This window comes from Neomonachus schauinslandi, chromosome 9 (assembly GCF_002201575.2).
Source record: "Neomonachus schauinslandi chromosome 9, ASM220157v2, whole genome shotgun sequence".
NCBI classification, from domain to species: Eukaryota; Metazoa; Chordata; class Mammalia; order Carnivora; family Phocidae; genus Neomonachus; species Neomonachus schauinslandi.
Window position 1 is genome coordinate 36,868,942 of NC_058411.1, and position 13,940 is coordinate 36,882,881.

At 37.4% G+C, this 13,940-nt stretch overlaps 1 protein-coding gene across 1 annotated transcript in view; it reads left to right on the forward strand.

Moving 5' to 3' along the window:
* Positions 1-13,940, forward strand: part of KCNH5 (potassium voltage-gated channel subfamily H member 5) — a 292,174-nt gene that overhangs the window by 223,059 nt on the left and 55,175 nt on the right. The window contains exon 9 of the mRNA XM_021701465.1: positions 3,591-3,843. Within this exon, the coding sequence (XP_021557140.1) occupies positions 3,591-3,843 (253 nt within the window). The remainder of the gene's footprint in view (positions 1-3,590; positions 3,844-13,940) is intronic.

A 13,940-nucleotide genomic window follows, 5' to 3' on the forward strand; every position in this document is an offset into this window, starting at 1 on the left:
TTAACTCTTCGGTTTCTAATTATTTAGGCTTGCTTTTCTAAACTTTTGCAGCATTACTAATATTATAATGGATAAGAGTGATGGGGAAACAGACATTTATCAAGTATGTTCACTCTATGCTAATATCTAGTTCAGGTCCTTTTCCTATATACATTAAAGCTTATATTTCAAATAAGATGACTTCCTTTTAGCAAGTAGTAATGGGATAAATAAATAATTTATCCTTATATGCATCCTTATGTCTTTACCAACACACTAAAATATGCCACACATTTATTTGAAGCTGAAATTAAAGTGTTTAGAAATGGAAACACATCTGCAGAGAAACCTAGGCTGTTCTATGGTGGTGGTAGTGGTGGTGGTCACATCAGTGATTTCCTAATAATTAAACTGTATTTTGATTAATAGGAATTTCAATGATTTTCAGAAATCAGCATTTATATTTCTGTATCAGCAAAGAACCAGAAAACATAAAAAAGTGCCAGATGTTACATTTTATTTTTGGTTGAGCTTCATTGAGGAGCATGGCTTAACAACTGGAACTCAAAGAGTTTTGGGTTTTGCTAGTAACTTATTAAGAGGCCATGAGCAAATGCAGTACATTTGCCTTATCTGTAAAATGAGACACTGGACTAAGAACAGTGATTTTTCAAGCTGTTCCTGACTGGAAGCTCCAGGGAGGCAGGCACTTTGAGAGTTTTTGCTCTTGGATCTGGAGGGCCTGCATACTAGCCAGCATGTAACCAGTATATAACCAACTCTCCTTAGATCTGAGTTAAATGAGTGACTGAGTGTGCCCTTGGCATCATAAATAAATACATTTAAAAAAGTTTTATTTTTCAGATCCTGGCATTCTTTTCTTTTTTCAAGGTTGGTTGCAGAATTCTAAAAATGATTCCTTCTATAGAGTGATAGCTCTTCCGAAGAGAAATCTTATTGATTGTCTTAATTAAGAATCTAATTTATAACTATCCTGACATGAAGAGGGGATAAATAATCACTTTTAGTATGAATATTTTCTACTGAAATGTAATTTCATTCATTTATAACTATAAGATACCCATTAGGGAACCTACCCACAAGAGATTGGATATGACGTTCAAGGCAGAGTTCATTGAAATTGGGACTAATGGAGCAGGTGTTAGAGTCATCTTGAATGGTAATTTTATCACTTAAAACTAAATTTTGCCTTGCCTAAGACACTTATTAGTGCTTTCATTTACAGAAAAAATAACACTATATTCATATTTTGATGACAGACACAGCATGTAAGGCACATGCTCTATCCAGGGGTAGGATAAGAGCTTGCCGCTGGGTGTGACTTGGGTCTATTTCAACTTAGTTTTGACTTGTCACTTTATGACATCTGGACTTTAGTATATACCATCAATAAAAATAATAAATGAGTCAGTGTCATAAGTGGAGTGAAACAAAAAGGGGAAAGATGCGCTTAAATGTAATAAAAATCCTCTTTCAATATGCCACTGAACAGAGAATATTGCTAACATTAGAAGATTTCATTTGCAGCATGAATCCTGAAAGAAATAATTAAATGGACATAAAATGACTATTACCAAAATGAATCAAAAGAATTAAAAATCCTGTAAGATGAATGGAATAGAAACAGAATGATCCATTTCCCATTAAGCTATTCAGTATAATGTTTATGCATGTGTGTATGTATTTTAAAATTATTTTTACTTTTTGGCTTTTCTAAGCACTAATTTCATTTTCAACTTGAGGAAAATATTAACATTAGCTAGTGCTTGAAATATCTTCAGGTTCAGTGCTGAAATATTTTCTTAATTTTGCCTGGAATCTCATCAAACAGCCAAGATACAGAATTGAGACTGGGGTGGAAAATCAAAGAAAAGCAAATTGCTTTTGCAGAGAACCAATGCAACGATAAACTTTGTAAAAAGACTCATGTTCAATAGGGATAATAAAAGCCAACGTTTCTTTAGTCCCGGCCATGTGCAAGGCTAAACCCCCTACTGTATGGTTAGCTCCTACATGACAAAGACAGTGTCTTATTTACCCTTCTAGTTCCACGAGTTTAAGGCAGTGGCACGCCCCATCATAGAAGCTCAATAAGGACCTATGGAATGACTAATGTCATTAAAAGTTAATATACTAAAGAAAACATTACATTATTATGGAAAACAATGGACGTGGAAGGAAAGTGCTAATTGCTTCTACAGTTCTGTTTGGCATTCTTTTCCTCAAAGATGAGATTTTTCAGGGTAGGTGAGTTGATCCCTACTCCCTATGGAATTCAAAGGAGTATAAAAAACCTACAGAGTAACTTAAGTGATACAAAATAATAGGGACAGTATTAGGAAAGATTAAGGGAAGGGATACTGAAAGTATACTTTAATTAATGGTCTTCACATTTATGATGGACTCGTCTTCTACACAGGGAAGCGACCAACTTTTCATTGATAGTGAGCCCCAAACGAAAGGAATCCTCAGGATATTTCAAGCCTTGGGTAATTTTTAAAGGTTAAAATGCATGTAGTACAGGAAGGAAAACTATTGCATATTAAAAATTTATTCAGTATAACTTAGTGGAGAAAGATCAGCTTAGACTTCAGTTTGAGGGTTGAAAGCCTATCAAAGAAAAACATTTCTGTTAAGGAATAGTTTACCAAAGGGATTGGGCGAGGATTCTAAGTGAGTTTGTACATGCATCTTTAAGGTGGGTGGTACTGACTTCTGTAATCACATCTTGCTTGATGATGCTCTGATTAAATGTGATGGTAGTGTCCATTTTAATCTGGGTCTTTAATTGCCCTGTCTGAGAGCTACAGGCAATAAGAGCTCTCTAACCCTTAGATAGGCCATTTGTGCTCTCTTCTGAAGGGTGCCTAGAGCTTGAATTCTCCTGTTTCCCTCAGCAGTCTCTAGGAGTCAAAGACCAGGGCGAGCAAGGGCTGCCATGCGGTAATGGTCCCACCTTGTCGGCAGTGCCACTTCCAATTGTCTGAGGCCTACAGAAGGCTGGTGAATACCCTTTTCACTCCCTAGACATAAATTTATTTGTAAAACAAAAATCTTTCAGAGTGACAAAAGACACACATCGAGGCTGGAGTTCTCTCAGCCAGTGCCAGCATGTCAAGCTGCGTGGGTACTTTTGTTGATTTTGTTTTCTTAGAATTGATTCATACAAATCCACCTTCAGTGTGGAGTAAAGTCCATTATCCTGAATTTTGTTTCAGTTGTGCAAAAACTCTAAAACAGAGACTAGACTAAAATGAATGTTAATGCCCTAGTTTATTTGGCTCTTTGAGGAAATTATATCAAGTTTTTTTCTGAGACCCTTCCTGACCACCTGAAGACTCTGTTCTTTCTATGGGGAGATCCATACCCCTCTCAAAGCTTTACTTTGTGGTACTGTATTGTAATAGTCCATATACTCATCAGTCCATCTCACTAGAGCAGAGATGTGTCTTTTAACTTTGCATTCCCAGTATCTAGTACCGTGTGTTGCAGATTTTGTCACAGTCAATAAATATTGGATGACTTTTTTTTTTTTCCTGAAATAGCCCTTTCTCTTTTCTTCTCACGTATTCGTTTCTCACTCTCTTCAGGTTCTCTCCATCTGTCCCAAGGACATGAGAGCTGATATCTGTGTTCATCTAAACCGGAAGGTTTTTAATGAACATCCTGCTTTTCGATTGGCCAGCGATGGGTGTCTGCGCGCCTTGGCGGTAGAGTTCCAAACTATTCACTGTGCTCCTGGGGACCTCATTTACCATGCTGGAGAAAGTGTGGATGCCCTCTGCTTTGTGGTGTCAGGATCCTTGGAAGTCATCCAGGATGATGAGGTGGTGGCTATTTTAGGTACTGTGAAATTTCCTAATGTAGTAGCAAATGTGTAACAGTTTTAGAGATTTTGCTTCTCAGGTTTCTTAAGAGAAATTTCCTCTGCTTGGTGACTTTGGAAATTGGGTCACTAACAAGATGATGAATCTTAGTGAAAACTAGTAATGCTCTTTCAGCAAAGAACATTAGTACTGGTCACAGCTTAATGAGCTGTGCAAGGGTTTGATTAAACCTTCTTTGGCAATAGTAGGACAATATCTTTTAGATTAGAGCTGATCATAGCCTAAGGTGACTGTACCTCCTGGTGTTGGTAAGGGTGAAGATGGCTTGCAGAACGATTTTCAGGTTAGTAACCTAGAATGTTAGTCTCAGAGGGGCCATAGAACCTGTCTAACTCAACACTTGCCTTTAGAGATGAGCAAAATGAGGACCAGAAAAGTTTAGTGACTTGCCCAGCTAGTTAGTAAATGAGTTAGGACTTGAGTACAGATCATCGTATTCTAAATATTTCTGCCTCATTCATCACAGTGGACCTAAGTAATGAGCTAAAAGTAATGAGGAGGTAAGTGAATTTGACCCATTATGTTGGAGTAATCACAATACAAGTAAATTTAGGTTTATAAAGCTGGGTCAATCCATTCATGAACCAACAAAATTATTTGACTAATAATAAAATTCATTCGAAAATTTGGAGACCCTGTAGATGGTTATACTAACAAAAAAAAGGCAGTGATAGTGTATGTAAATAACAACATTTTGAAGAAATTACATGTTTGGGGCAATGTAACATATATAGATAAAACTCTACTAAATGGTACTTTATTTATTTTTTTAAAGATTTTATTTATTTATTTGACAGAGAAAGACACAGCGAGAGAAGGAACACAAACAGGGGGAGTGGGAGAGGGAGAAGCAGGCTTCCCGCCGAGCAGGGAGCCCGATGTGGGGCTCAATCCCAGGACCCTGGGATCATGGCCTGAGCTGAAGGCAGACGCTTAATGACTGAGCCACCCGGGCGCCCCTAAATGGTACTTTAGATCATTTCTGCTCAAATCTCTGTAACAGGTTCATGAAGTCCACATAGATATAAAAGGAAGCAATAATGAGGTCAGAAGAGAATCATCCCTTGTTTTCTCTCAAGTAAAAGAATTTAGAATTGCAGGATGTCAACTCCATTTTCATCATATTTTTCATGGCTTATGCCTCATGAAAAATGAGCTCGGTTTTTAAACTATTGGATTTTTTAGCTACTGAGGTCAACCTACCATAGCTTGAATGCCACTTACTCTTGTGAGTCAAAGATTGACTTACGTATCTGAGAAGCTGGAAAAGCAGAATCTAGTGCAAAAATGAAGAACTGATTTCAAAAAGCACAGTTGCCTGAAAAAAAGACAGAATTGAGAATTGAGAAGCAGTGACCTTTCGTGGGAAAATACGTTTAGTAAAATTTGTAAGAATTATAGAAAGCAGTTCAGGATTGCAAGTGACCGAGCTCTATTGTTTTATAAACCTCTCCTTAACTGCTTAGAAATAATATTATAGTTAAGGTGAAATCTCTTTTAGGAACTATTTTTATTTGTGATTTTTCCAAGAGAAATTCATACCGCACTTGAGTCAGCACTGTGGGTGTGTGTAATGCTACTTAGTGTTTGTTCCACTTTGTTTCCTGGCGTATAAAGGAGTTATATATAATCCTTCATAAAAAGTGTACATTTTGCCAGAACAATCCTTTGTGGTAAAACGAAGCACATACACACTACAACCATTCTTGTTTGCTTAAAGAAGAGCATAGAACACAAACCCGAAACAGGTGTATTTTCTTTGCCTGCATGTTGGTGTCAGTGGTGGGTGGAAGGCATTGGAAACACAGTAAAGTAGCTCTGTCTTGTGATGAATGACCTCGGCTGTGTACTCATTGTCATTTGCTTTGCCCCATTTTCTTCATCACAGCCTCACCTTGGTAACTTATTTTCTACAAAGAAGGCTAGAGAAAGCCCCGGGTGCAGTGCCTCCGGGTTGGGTCTGTTAAGCTGAAATCATTTGCTCAGTGAGACGGACAAAATGCATTTTCTTTTCCCTTTAAAATAAAATGGTAGCTGGTTTTGCACAGTGACATGGTAAAAATGAACACAGGGCCCCTGGGCATTGGACCAGCCTCATCATACAGCTGTCACATTTTATTTCCTTGTGTGCTTTTTGTTTATCTTCATCAAAAAATCTCGGGATTCAGAGACTTTTCATCTCTTCCTTTAATGAGTCAAATGATATGTACACCTCTCCCTTCCCTGGCAACTTTTCTTCCCTTTTTTTCCATGGGCCTCTAACATAGATTAATTCAGCTAAAGGGCAGTTAGACGATTTTTGTTAAGGAAAAAAAAAAAAAGTTTTGACCCGGAGGTGATCTCTGAGGGCGAGAAGTGCGTGCGTGAGGCGGAGAGGTGCCTCTGTGGTGGAGGCTGCCGGGGCTGGCGGGCTGCTTGGGCGCCGTGGGGCCGGGCAGACACTGTCTTACAGGAGTCTGTGGTTTGATTCAGGGATGACATGACAGATGCGGAGACGAGCTTTGAGAACTCTGTCCTGGTGTACAGCCTTGTGCCGACCTGGGTTTATTGGAGAGGCAGCCTGAGGACACTGTGGACTGGACGTGTGGACTCGTGCTGACCTTCTGCAGGAGAGGGAGCGTGGGGCTGCGGACGGGCTGTCCTGTGTTCACACCGTGGGCAGGTCCACCCTGGAGGCAGCCGAAGCCCCGCCTGGAACCTGCCAGAAAGGCCTTTCCCAAACAGCCCAGCCTCTTGACTTGTAGATCCTCACTCCAGCCCCATTTTATGACTTCTTAGTCTTGTGGTTTTCCATTGAGGATGCATGTTTCCAGACTTTTCTAAATTACTTTCTTTGATGATTAAGAGAAGGGTGGCAGGGTTGTTTAACACTCAAGATGCCTTAACAATGTTTTAAGAAAGGGAGAGGAAAAGGGAAATTCAGTAGTGTCACTGCTAACATTTTGGTGACTGACCATTCCTTTTCCGCTCCTCCTGTTTTTCTTCTTCCTCTTCTCATTTTTTGGTAGTTGAGTTTTGAAATAATTACAGAAAAAATGAAAAGTTGCAAAAGTTATCAGGGTGTGAAGTTTGGTATGTATCTTCAGGTTTCCTGCCTTATTAAGGGATCTTCTGCCCACATAAACTTTGGGAGGTATTACAGGTTTGATTTCAGACCACCACAAAAAAGCAAGTACCACAATAAAGTGAGTCAAATGAATTTCCTGGTTTCCCAGTGCATATGAAAGTTATGTTTACACTGTACCGCAGTTCATTAAGTGTACAATAGCATTATGTCTAAGAAAAAAAGTATATACCTGCATTAAAAAATATTTTATCGCTAAAAAATTGCTAACCATCATCTATGCTTTCAGTGGATCATAATCACTGATCGCAAGTCACTATAACGTATACTAATAATGAAAAGTTTGAAGTATCGTGAGAGTTCCCAAAGTGTGATACAGAGATACTGAGTGAGCAAACGCTGTTGGAAAAATGATGCTGATAGATTTGCTCAATGCAGTGTTGCCACAAATCTTCAACTTGTGAGAAACCACGATATACGGGTGTTCACGTGTCTTATTACTAATGTGTTTTCTGTGTCTCCTTGCATCTCCTGTCATTTGTGCTAGTCAGTGGTTGCTGCTGGGTTATTTGGTGCACAGCTATTCCTAACTGTATATCCTCATTGTGAATTGTGGCTTTTAGCATTGTAATGTGTCCTTTTTTCGTCATGTCTAATGATTTTTTGCCTTGTAAGAGTCGGAAAGAAAGAACATCTCTCACATCTAAGCATACCTCAGAAAAATGAGAATTTCTCTCAGTTGGTCTGATAGGAGATTTTTATACTGATTCATTGGCTAGTTGAAAGGTAGTGAAGGGAGGTCATTTTAAAATTAATTAAAATTGCTGAATCCAAAGAACAGCTGCAGTTTCATTCTTTTGGATCTTTGCCTCTAAACAGTCTCCGGGTAGGTACATAATTCTTTAGTATGTTAAAAGTGTTTAATGAATAAGTTCTGAACCGTAACTAATTAATGGAAAGATTAAAAAAAAAATGTAGTCAACAAATACTTTCTGTTTTTAACACTGAAGGATGGCTTCAAGATGTTTTTCTAAATAGGGCAGGTGAACATAATTGCAGTTCATGTCTTTTTCCAAGTTGAAGTTCTTTCAACTCCTACACCTCCACCTTTTTCTTTTTGACCTCACTTTTTATGAAACACAAAGAATTCCAAATTAAGTTCAGGATGCATACATAATATTTTATATTCTTTCATATCTTCTTGCGTTTTAAGTTCCTACCCTATCATTACTTAATGTGAACAGATTTCTTGGTGTGGCTAAAATAGCTAGGTTACTTTTAAGTGCCTCCATGAGGGATCTTATACATTTAAGGGCTATAAAAGTGACATTTCCCCGTGAACCATAGACCTGGCCCCTAAGATACTTGTTTTGCTGCATTCACATTTTGTCTTTTCTGTGTCTACTCATTATTAGGATCATAGAGTTGGAGTTATTAATGTAAAACAATCTGTATCTAAGTCTTTTAATTGTAAATTCAAATTCCCAGGCTCATTTACGTAGAGCTTGAATGGAAGGGTTAGATATTGTTATGGGGCTGGGGACGGGAGCATAAGTGAGGCAGGGACAGACAGAGTCAAATAACAATATTCTAAAAAAATAATTTCTAGTACCTGAGTTAAGATTTCATTTTAATTAGAATCAGTTATTTATAAACATTTTTGCATTATCAAAGAAAACTTATAAATTATGGTGCTCAAAATTCAAAATCTGCTTATTTTTATTCCAAAAAGAAAAAAAATCCGAGATGTGAATGAATAATATTTTGCTATTTTGAGAATCTGTGAAAATGTGACTTCTATGCTATAGTTAAGATTTCTTCCTGCATACTTGCTATTAGAAGTCAAGTGTTTCACACTTTAAATCCTTAAAAGGGCTTTTCCCAAGCCCCAGACAATTATTTTCTTTTGTATCCACATTTCTGTGTTTTGAGATGTTGAACTATGAACCAGGTATGTTTGCTGTACATATTATGATGATGAACACAGTTAATTCAGACATTTCCATAAAGGTCAAACTAGTTATTTGCTTTTTAAAAATTGCATCCTTGTCTTATTTTAAAGTTTTGAAGTAGTGATTATGATATCATTTGTACATGGTTCAAATTATATACTTAAGAGTTTTGCAGTCTGTAAATTTTTGGATAAAATATGAATCTTTACAATCTCGTAGTTGGGACTCAACTTCAAGTTGTCTCCTCCTCCTCTTTCAAAACTGAGTCTTGTTTACTCTCCCACCTCGTTATTTCTTTAGCTTATGCATAATATCCCTTCCCATAACAACTGCTCATAAAATTCTGGTCCTGGGCTGTGGCTGCCATCCTAAAGACCTTTTAGCTCATAGTCCGTCATCTGATTCAACCTCCAATTCTTTGTTACGTGGCCGCCAAAATAATCTTTCTAAAATATAATTTATCAGGTTAGTCTTCTCACTAAGATTGACTTTTTAGCAACTTGGGGATAAAATGTAGCTTTGAGGCCATTTTGGTCTCATTTCCTTTCCAGCCTGACTGGTGCCATTCCCTCGCCCTACAGTGTTTTCACAGCATGCTGAGTTGCAGGAAGATTCCTGATACCACCAGGTTCTCTCCTACTAGCAAGCTTCCTTGTTTATAACACATTTTTCTCCTCTTTTTACTTGTCCTGTCTCTTGCTTCCTCATGTTCTTTCGTTCTTTCCCTTATTGCCCTGGTCTGGATTAGGTGCCTCTAATCTGGGCTCTCACCGCATGCCTACACATTTTTATCTTTTACCTGTTTCACTCTCTATCTGCACTGTAAGCACTTGAAACATCTTGCTCATTTTTGTCTCTCTGTCATCTGTGATAGGACCCCTTAAATAGGTTCCCAACAAGGTTCAATTATCCAGATTAGCTAGCACTTTATTTTGCCATTAAGCTCCTTTCATCACTGAGTTTGTTCAGGGTACCCATGAAAACTATGTTGTGTTCTGTTGCTGTTTTCTTTATGTTTTATCTTGAAATACTGACTACCCTCTGTTTCTCTTTCCTCTAAATGCTTATAGTAAAATGCATTTCCGTAAGATTCTAGCTTTAGCATAGATCTATTATGGAATGAGAAAACATTTTCCTACTATTAATTAGGTACTTTGTAAAAGGAGAATATGATGGTCCAAATGTTAAATATCTCAAGTCACTTAACACTCTTTAATAAAACACTCCTTCCTTGTTCGAGGAACTCCCAGTATCAAGAAAGAATCTAATTTATACCATGGTCATTGGCCACAGTAGGAAAACTTGAAATTATATCTATGGAAGGGGACTTCACTTTGATTCCTGAAAGCAGCATCACTTTCCTCATCAACTGGAATAAATAGTTCTGCAAATCAGAATTAATTTTATTAGAAAATAAACATTTAAGAGTTAAAAGGGGCTTAAAAAATGTTTTGTAGTTAGTAAATGAACCCCCCTCCCCATGCTTAAGTAAAATTTAAAATCCATGCATACATTTTGATCTTAATATTTATCAAAAGTGTATTTTAAAAAAATGTACTTCAGCCCCTTTAAGAGTCTGATTTAAGTACTAATAGTTATTGAGGACTCATTATTTTATATGCATTATTACGTCAAATCGTTTAACTCTGTGAAGAGAGCACTTACTGTGGTCATCTTACAGATGAAGAAGTCGAGGTTCTGCAGTATCAGGTGATTCACCCCAGGTCATAACTATTTTTAAATAGAATTTGAAACTATACAGTTATTTGGTTTAATCTTGACAGAAAATGTAGGGCCTATATTAATGTTCCCAATGTGTTTCCTTTTATTAAAAAAAAATTTTTTTTCTAACCACACTGTTAAGTGCCATACCAGTGTATATTACAAAAACGCTTCACCAAATATTACCTGAGTATAAGATGGTTAATCAGCCATTAGGGATCTAAAAATCCGACCCTCATAGTGATGAGTTTATCACCAGTCAGGTGGTTAGGACTAGGGAGAACTGGCTCAGAGTGTGAATCTTGGGAACCTTAAGAACACAAGATGGGGATCTTAAATTCTGCTCACAGGTCTTTCCTCTGGGTCCTGGAAGAGTTCCGTGTCTACCTAATTGGTAGGTATTAAAGTGGAAATGAAACTTTCAAGGATGCTTCAGGATTGCAAGAATGGCCACAAATCTTTGCAGTTTCTTCCTTGAAGAGGTGGACTTATTTCTCCACTCCTTCAGTCTGTTCTGATCTTGTGACTTGTCTCAGTTTTTACACTGAATGCTCCACCCTTCCCTTAAGTGCTGACTTCTCTCAACAGGGTGGGGCTGCTTGGCCGGCTGTCTTACTGCTCTTCTGTTTTCCTGAGGTCCCCACCTCCACTTACCGAAAGCTTCATCTGCATTTTCCCAACTGTCTTATACCTACCATACATCAGTGTCTTGTTCCCACTCTCCTTCCCTACCTTCGTCCCTTATTGATGTTAGGAGACTCTATTTTTACATCTACTTAGAGCTATTTGGCTCACTCTTTGTGTAAATAAAAATTTATAAGCTAAATCAGTGATTTTTTTTAGTAGGTAAGAATTATTTGCTTCTCTAAAAGTGTCTTCCAGTTTGTATCCATTATAATTTTTGAACAGAATGACTTTGGACATCACTGAAGATTGGCAGGCATTAATTCTAAATGTTTTTTTTTTTTTAAGATTTTATTTATTTATTTGTCAGAAAGAGAGAGCATGAGCACAAGCAGGGGGAACAGCAGGCAGAGGGAGAGGGAGAAGCAGGCTCCTCACTGAGCAGAGAGCCCGATGCAGGACTCGATCCCAGAACTCTGGGATCATGACCCGAGCCGAAGGCAGACACGTAACCTACTGAGCCATCCAGGTGTCCCCAATTCTAAACATTTTAAGAGATTCTATTCTAATACAACTATATAATTTCTTAATTTTAACACTTATCACCTTGTTCTTTCTGTTCTTTTCCTTTAAAACATTACCGAATGATACATGTTGTTGGTAATAGTCAAAGTCCATTAAAAATCATATAATTCTAAAACTCATAGTGTTGTTCATTTATAAATGAATGTTTTTATGCCTATTCATAATAAAGTTTATGAACCTACTGCAAAAATCAATCATAGTGAAGGGCTGACTAATAAATAAAAGTGAATACAGGGATTAGGTCCACTCTGTAGAAAAATTATCAGATAGATCCATCACTGCACCCCACAGGAAACGACCTAAGTTTCGAATGCTGTATTTTTAGGGATTCATTGGCTATATTGACCAGTGAATAACTGAGATAATTATTATGCATTTGTTTAATCCATTTCATTAACTTACCAAATAATGTGTTTCAAATTTTTTAAAAAGCTTTGGCTGTAAAGCCAGCACCTCAGGGGATTCATCATCCCTAAATATACCATGGTCCGCATTGCTCCTTTAATTATGTTGTAACTCGTCGTCTCTGTTTTGTCTTGACATTTTCCAGTTTCCTAGTTGATGAATCTGAAACGTTTGCTCCTGTTTTCCAATCCTGTTTCCTGTGGATTCGAAGTGAAATACTGCATAAGACTTGATGCAAAGAACTGAGAAAATATAAATAGACCAAACAACAACTTTCATGTTGAGTGTGAACTTTTCTACTAATTTTAGGGCTTTGGGGGAAGGTTAGTTTTCTCAAGCTCTGAAATGTTTGTAGCTGAGACTACTTGCATCCAGTGAGAGCTGACCTAAAAACTAGCATCAAATATTCTATAGCCATGAAGATGAACACGAGTTCCCAGCCCTGAAATTCTGAAATTGTGCAGTTATTGGATATTCCGCACATAATCCCATGCCTCCACAACCTTGGTGTAAATGTGCATAGTATTCCTTGAAGAAGAACATTAGCCAGCTCTACTGTGGCTTGTAAATTAACTGATTTACAAGACACATCTTCCAAAAGAGCCATAAAAGTTTATTGTGAATTGAGCGACTATAAGATGATATAGACAACTGGATAAAGCAAACACACTTTAAAATGATTGATTAGATTAATATCCAATCGATAAATTGTGTATCCTAATGGAAATTCTATGTCGTAAGACAATTAGTATTGCTTATTATGTAATGTGAGTTTCGATGCTGGGAGCAGAATTATCCACATTTGTCAATTTTGCTATGCTTCTCTAAACTTTTTTAAGGGGAGAAGCAGGGGATAAGTTTTACTTTGGTTGAATCAATTAACTTTTCTGTACTTTTTAGTCTTTCAGTGGTATTTGGAGTTGAAGCCCTAGATTTTAAAGTCTTTTTCTTTTAAATGTGACATAGAAAAAATATTACCCTGAAAATATAATTTGATGACTTTTAGTTGACTTACTATAGAGTTATAGATGGACAGAAACCTTAAGCATTAGTTTTTGTTCATCTTGTTTTCTTTAGGGTCAAAGGAACAGATGTTGATTCAGGGAGTTAATCACTTGATCTAAGCCACCCCTTACAGATGGAGCCCCACATCTAACTTGGATCTCACAATTCTCAGTTTGTTCTTCTGTGTCTTTCTCTTCTTCTCCCATTTTCTCATTCACGTTTTTTTTTTCAATAAATATTTGTTGAACTCTTAAGATTTATTTATTTTAGAGAGAGAGAGAGTACGCAGTGGGTAGGAGCAAAGGGGGAGGGAGAGAGAGGATCTTAAGCAGACTCCCCACTGAGCATGGGGCCCATCGAGGAGGCTCGATCTCATGACCCTGAGATCACAACCTGAGCCAAAACCAAGAGTTGGATGCTTAACTGACTGCACCACCTAGGTGCCTGATGAGCTCTTGAACTGTTCTAGGCATTGGGTGTTGACCTGAGTGGATGAACCAGAGAAAATTCCCTGCCCTCATGAGTTTATAGTCTAGCTTAATGCTATTCTTTTCACATCACATTCTTTTTATTTATGAAGGATACTAAAAAGATAAGTAATTTAAATTTAAATTTTTGGAGAGAAGTATGGTAAGAATTTTAATTTCAGCAGTTAGGTAAAATAAAATACATAACAGACATTTGAATGCCTCCATA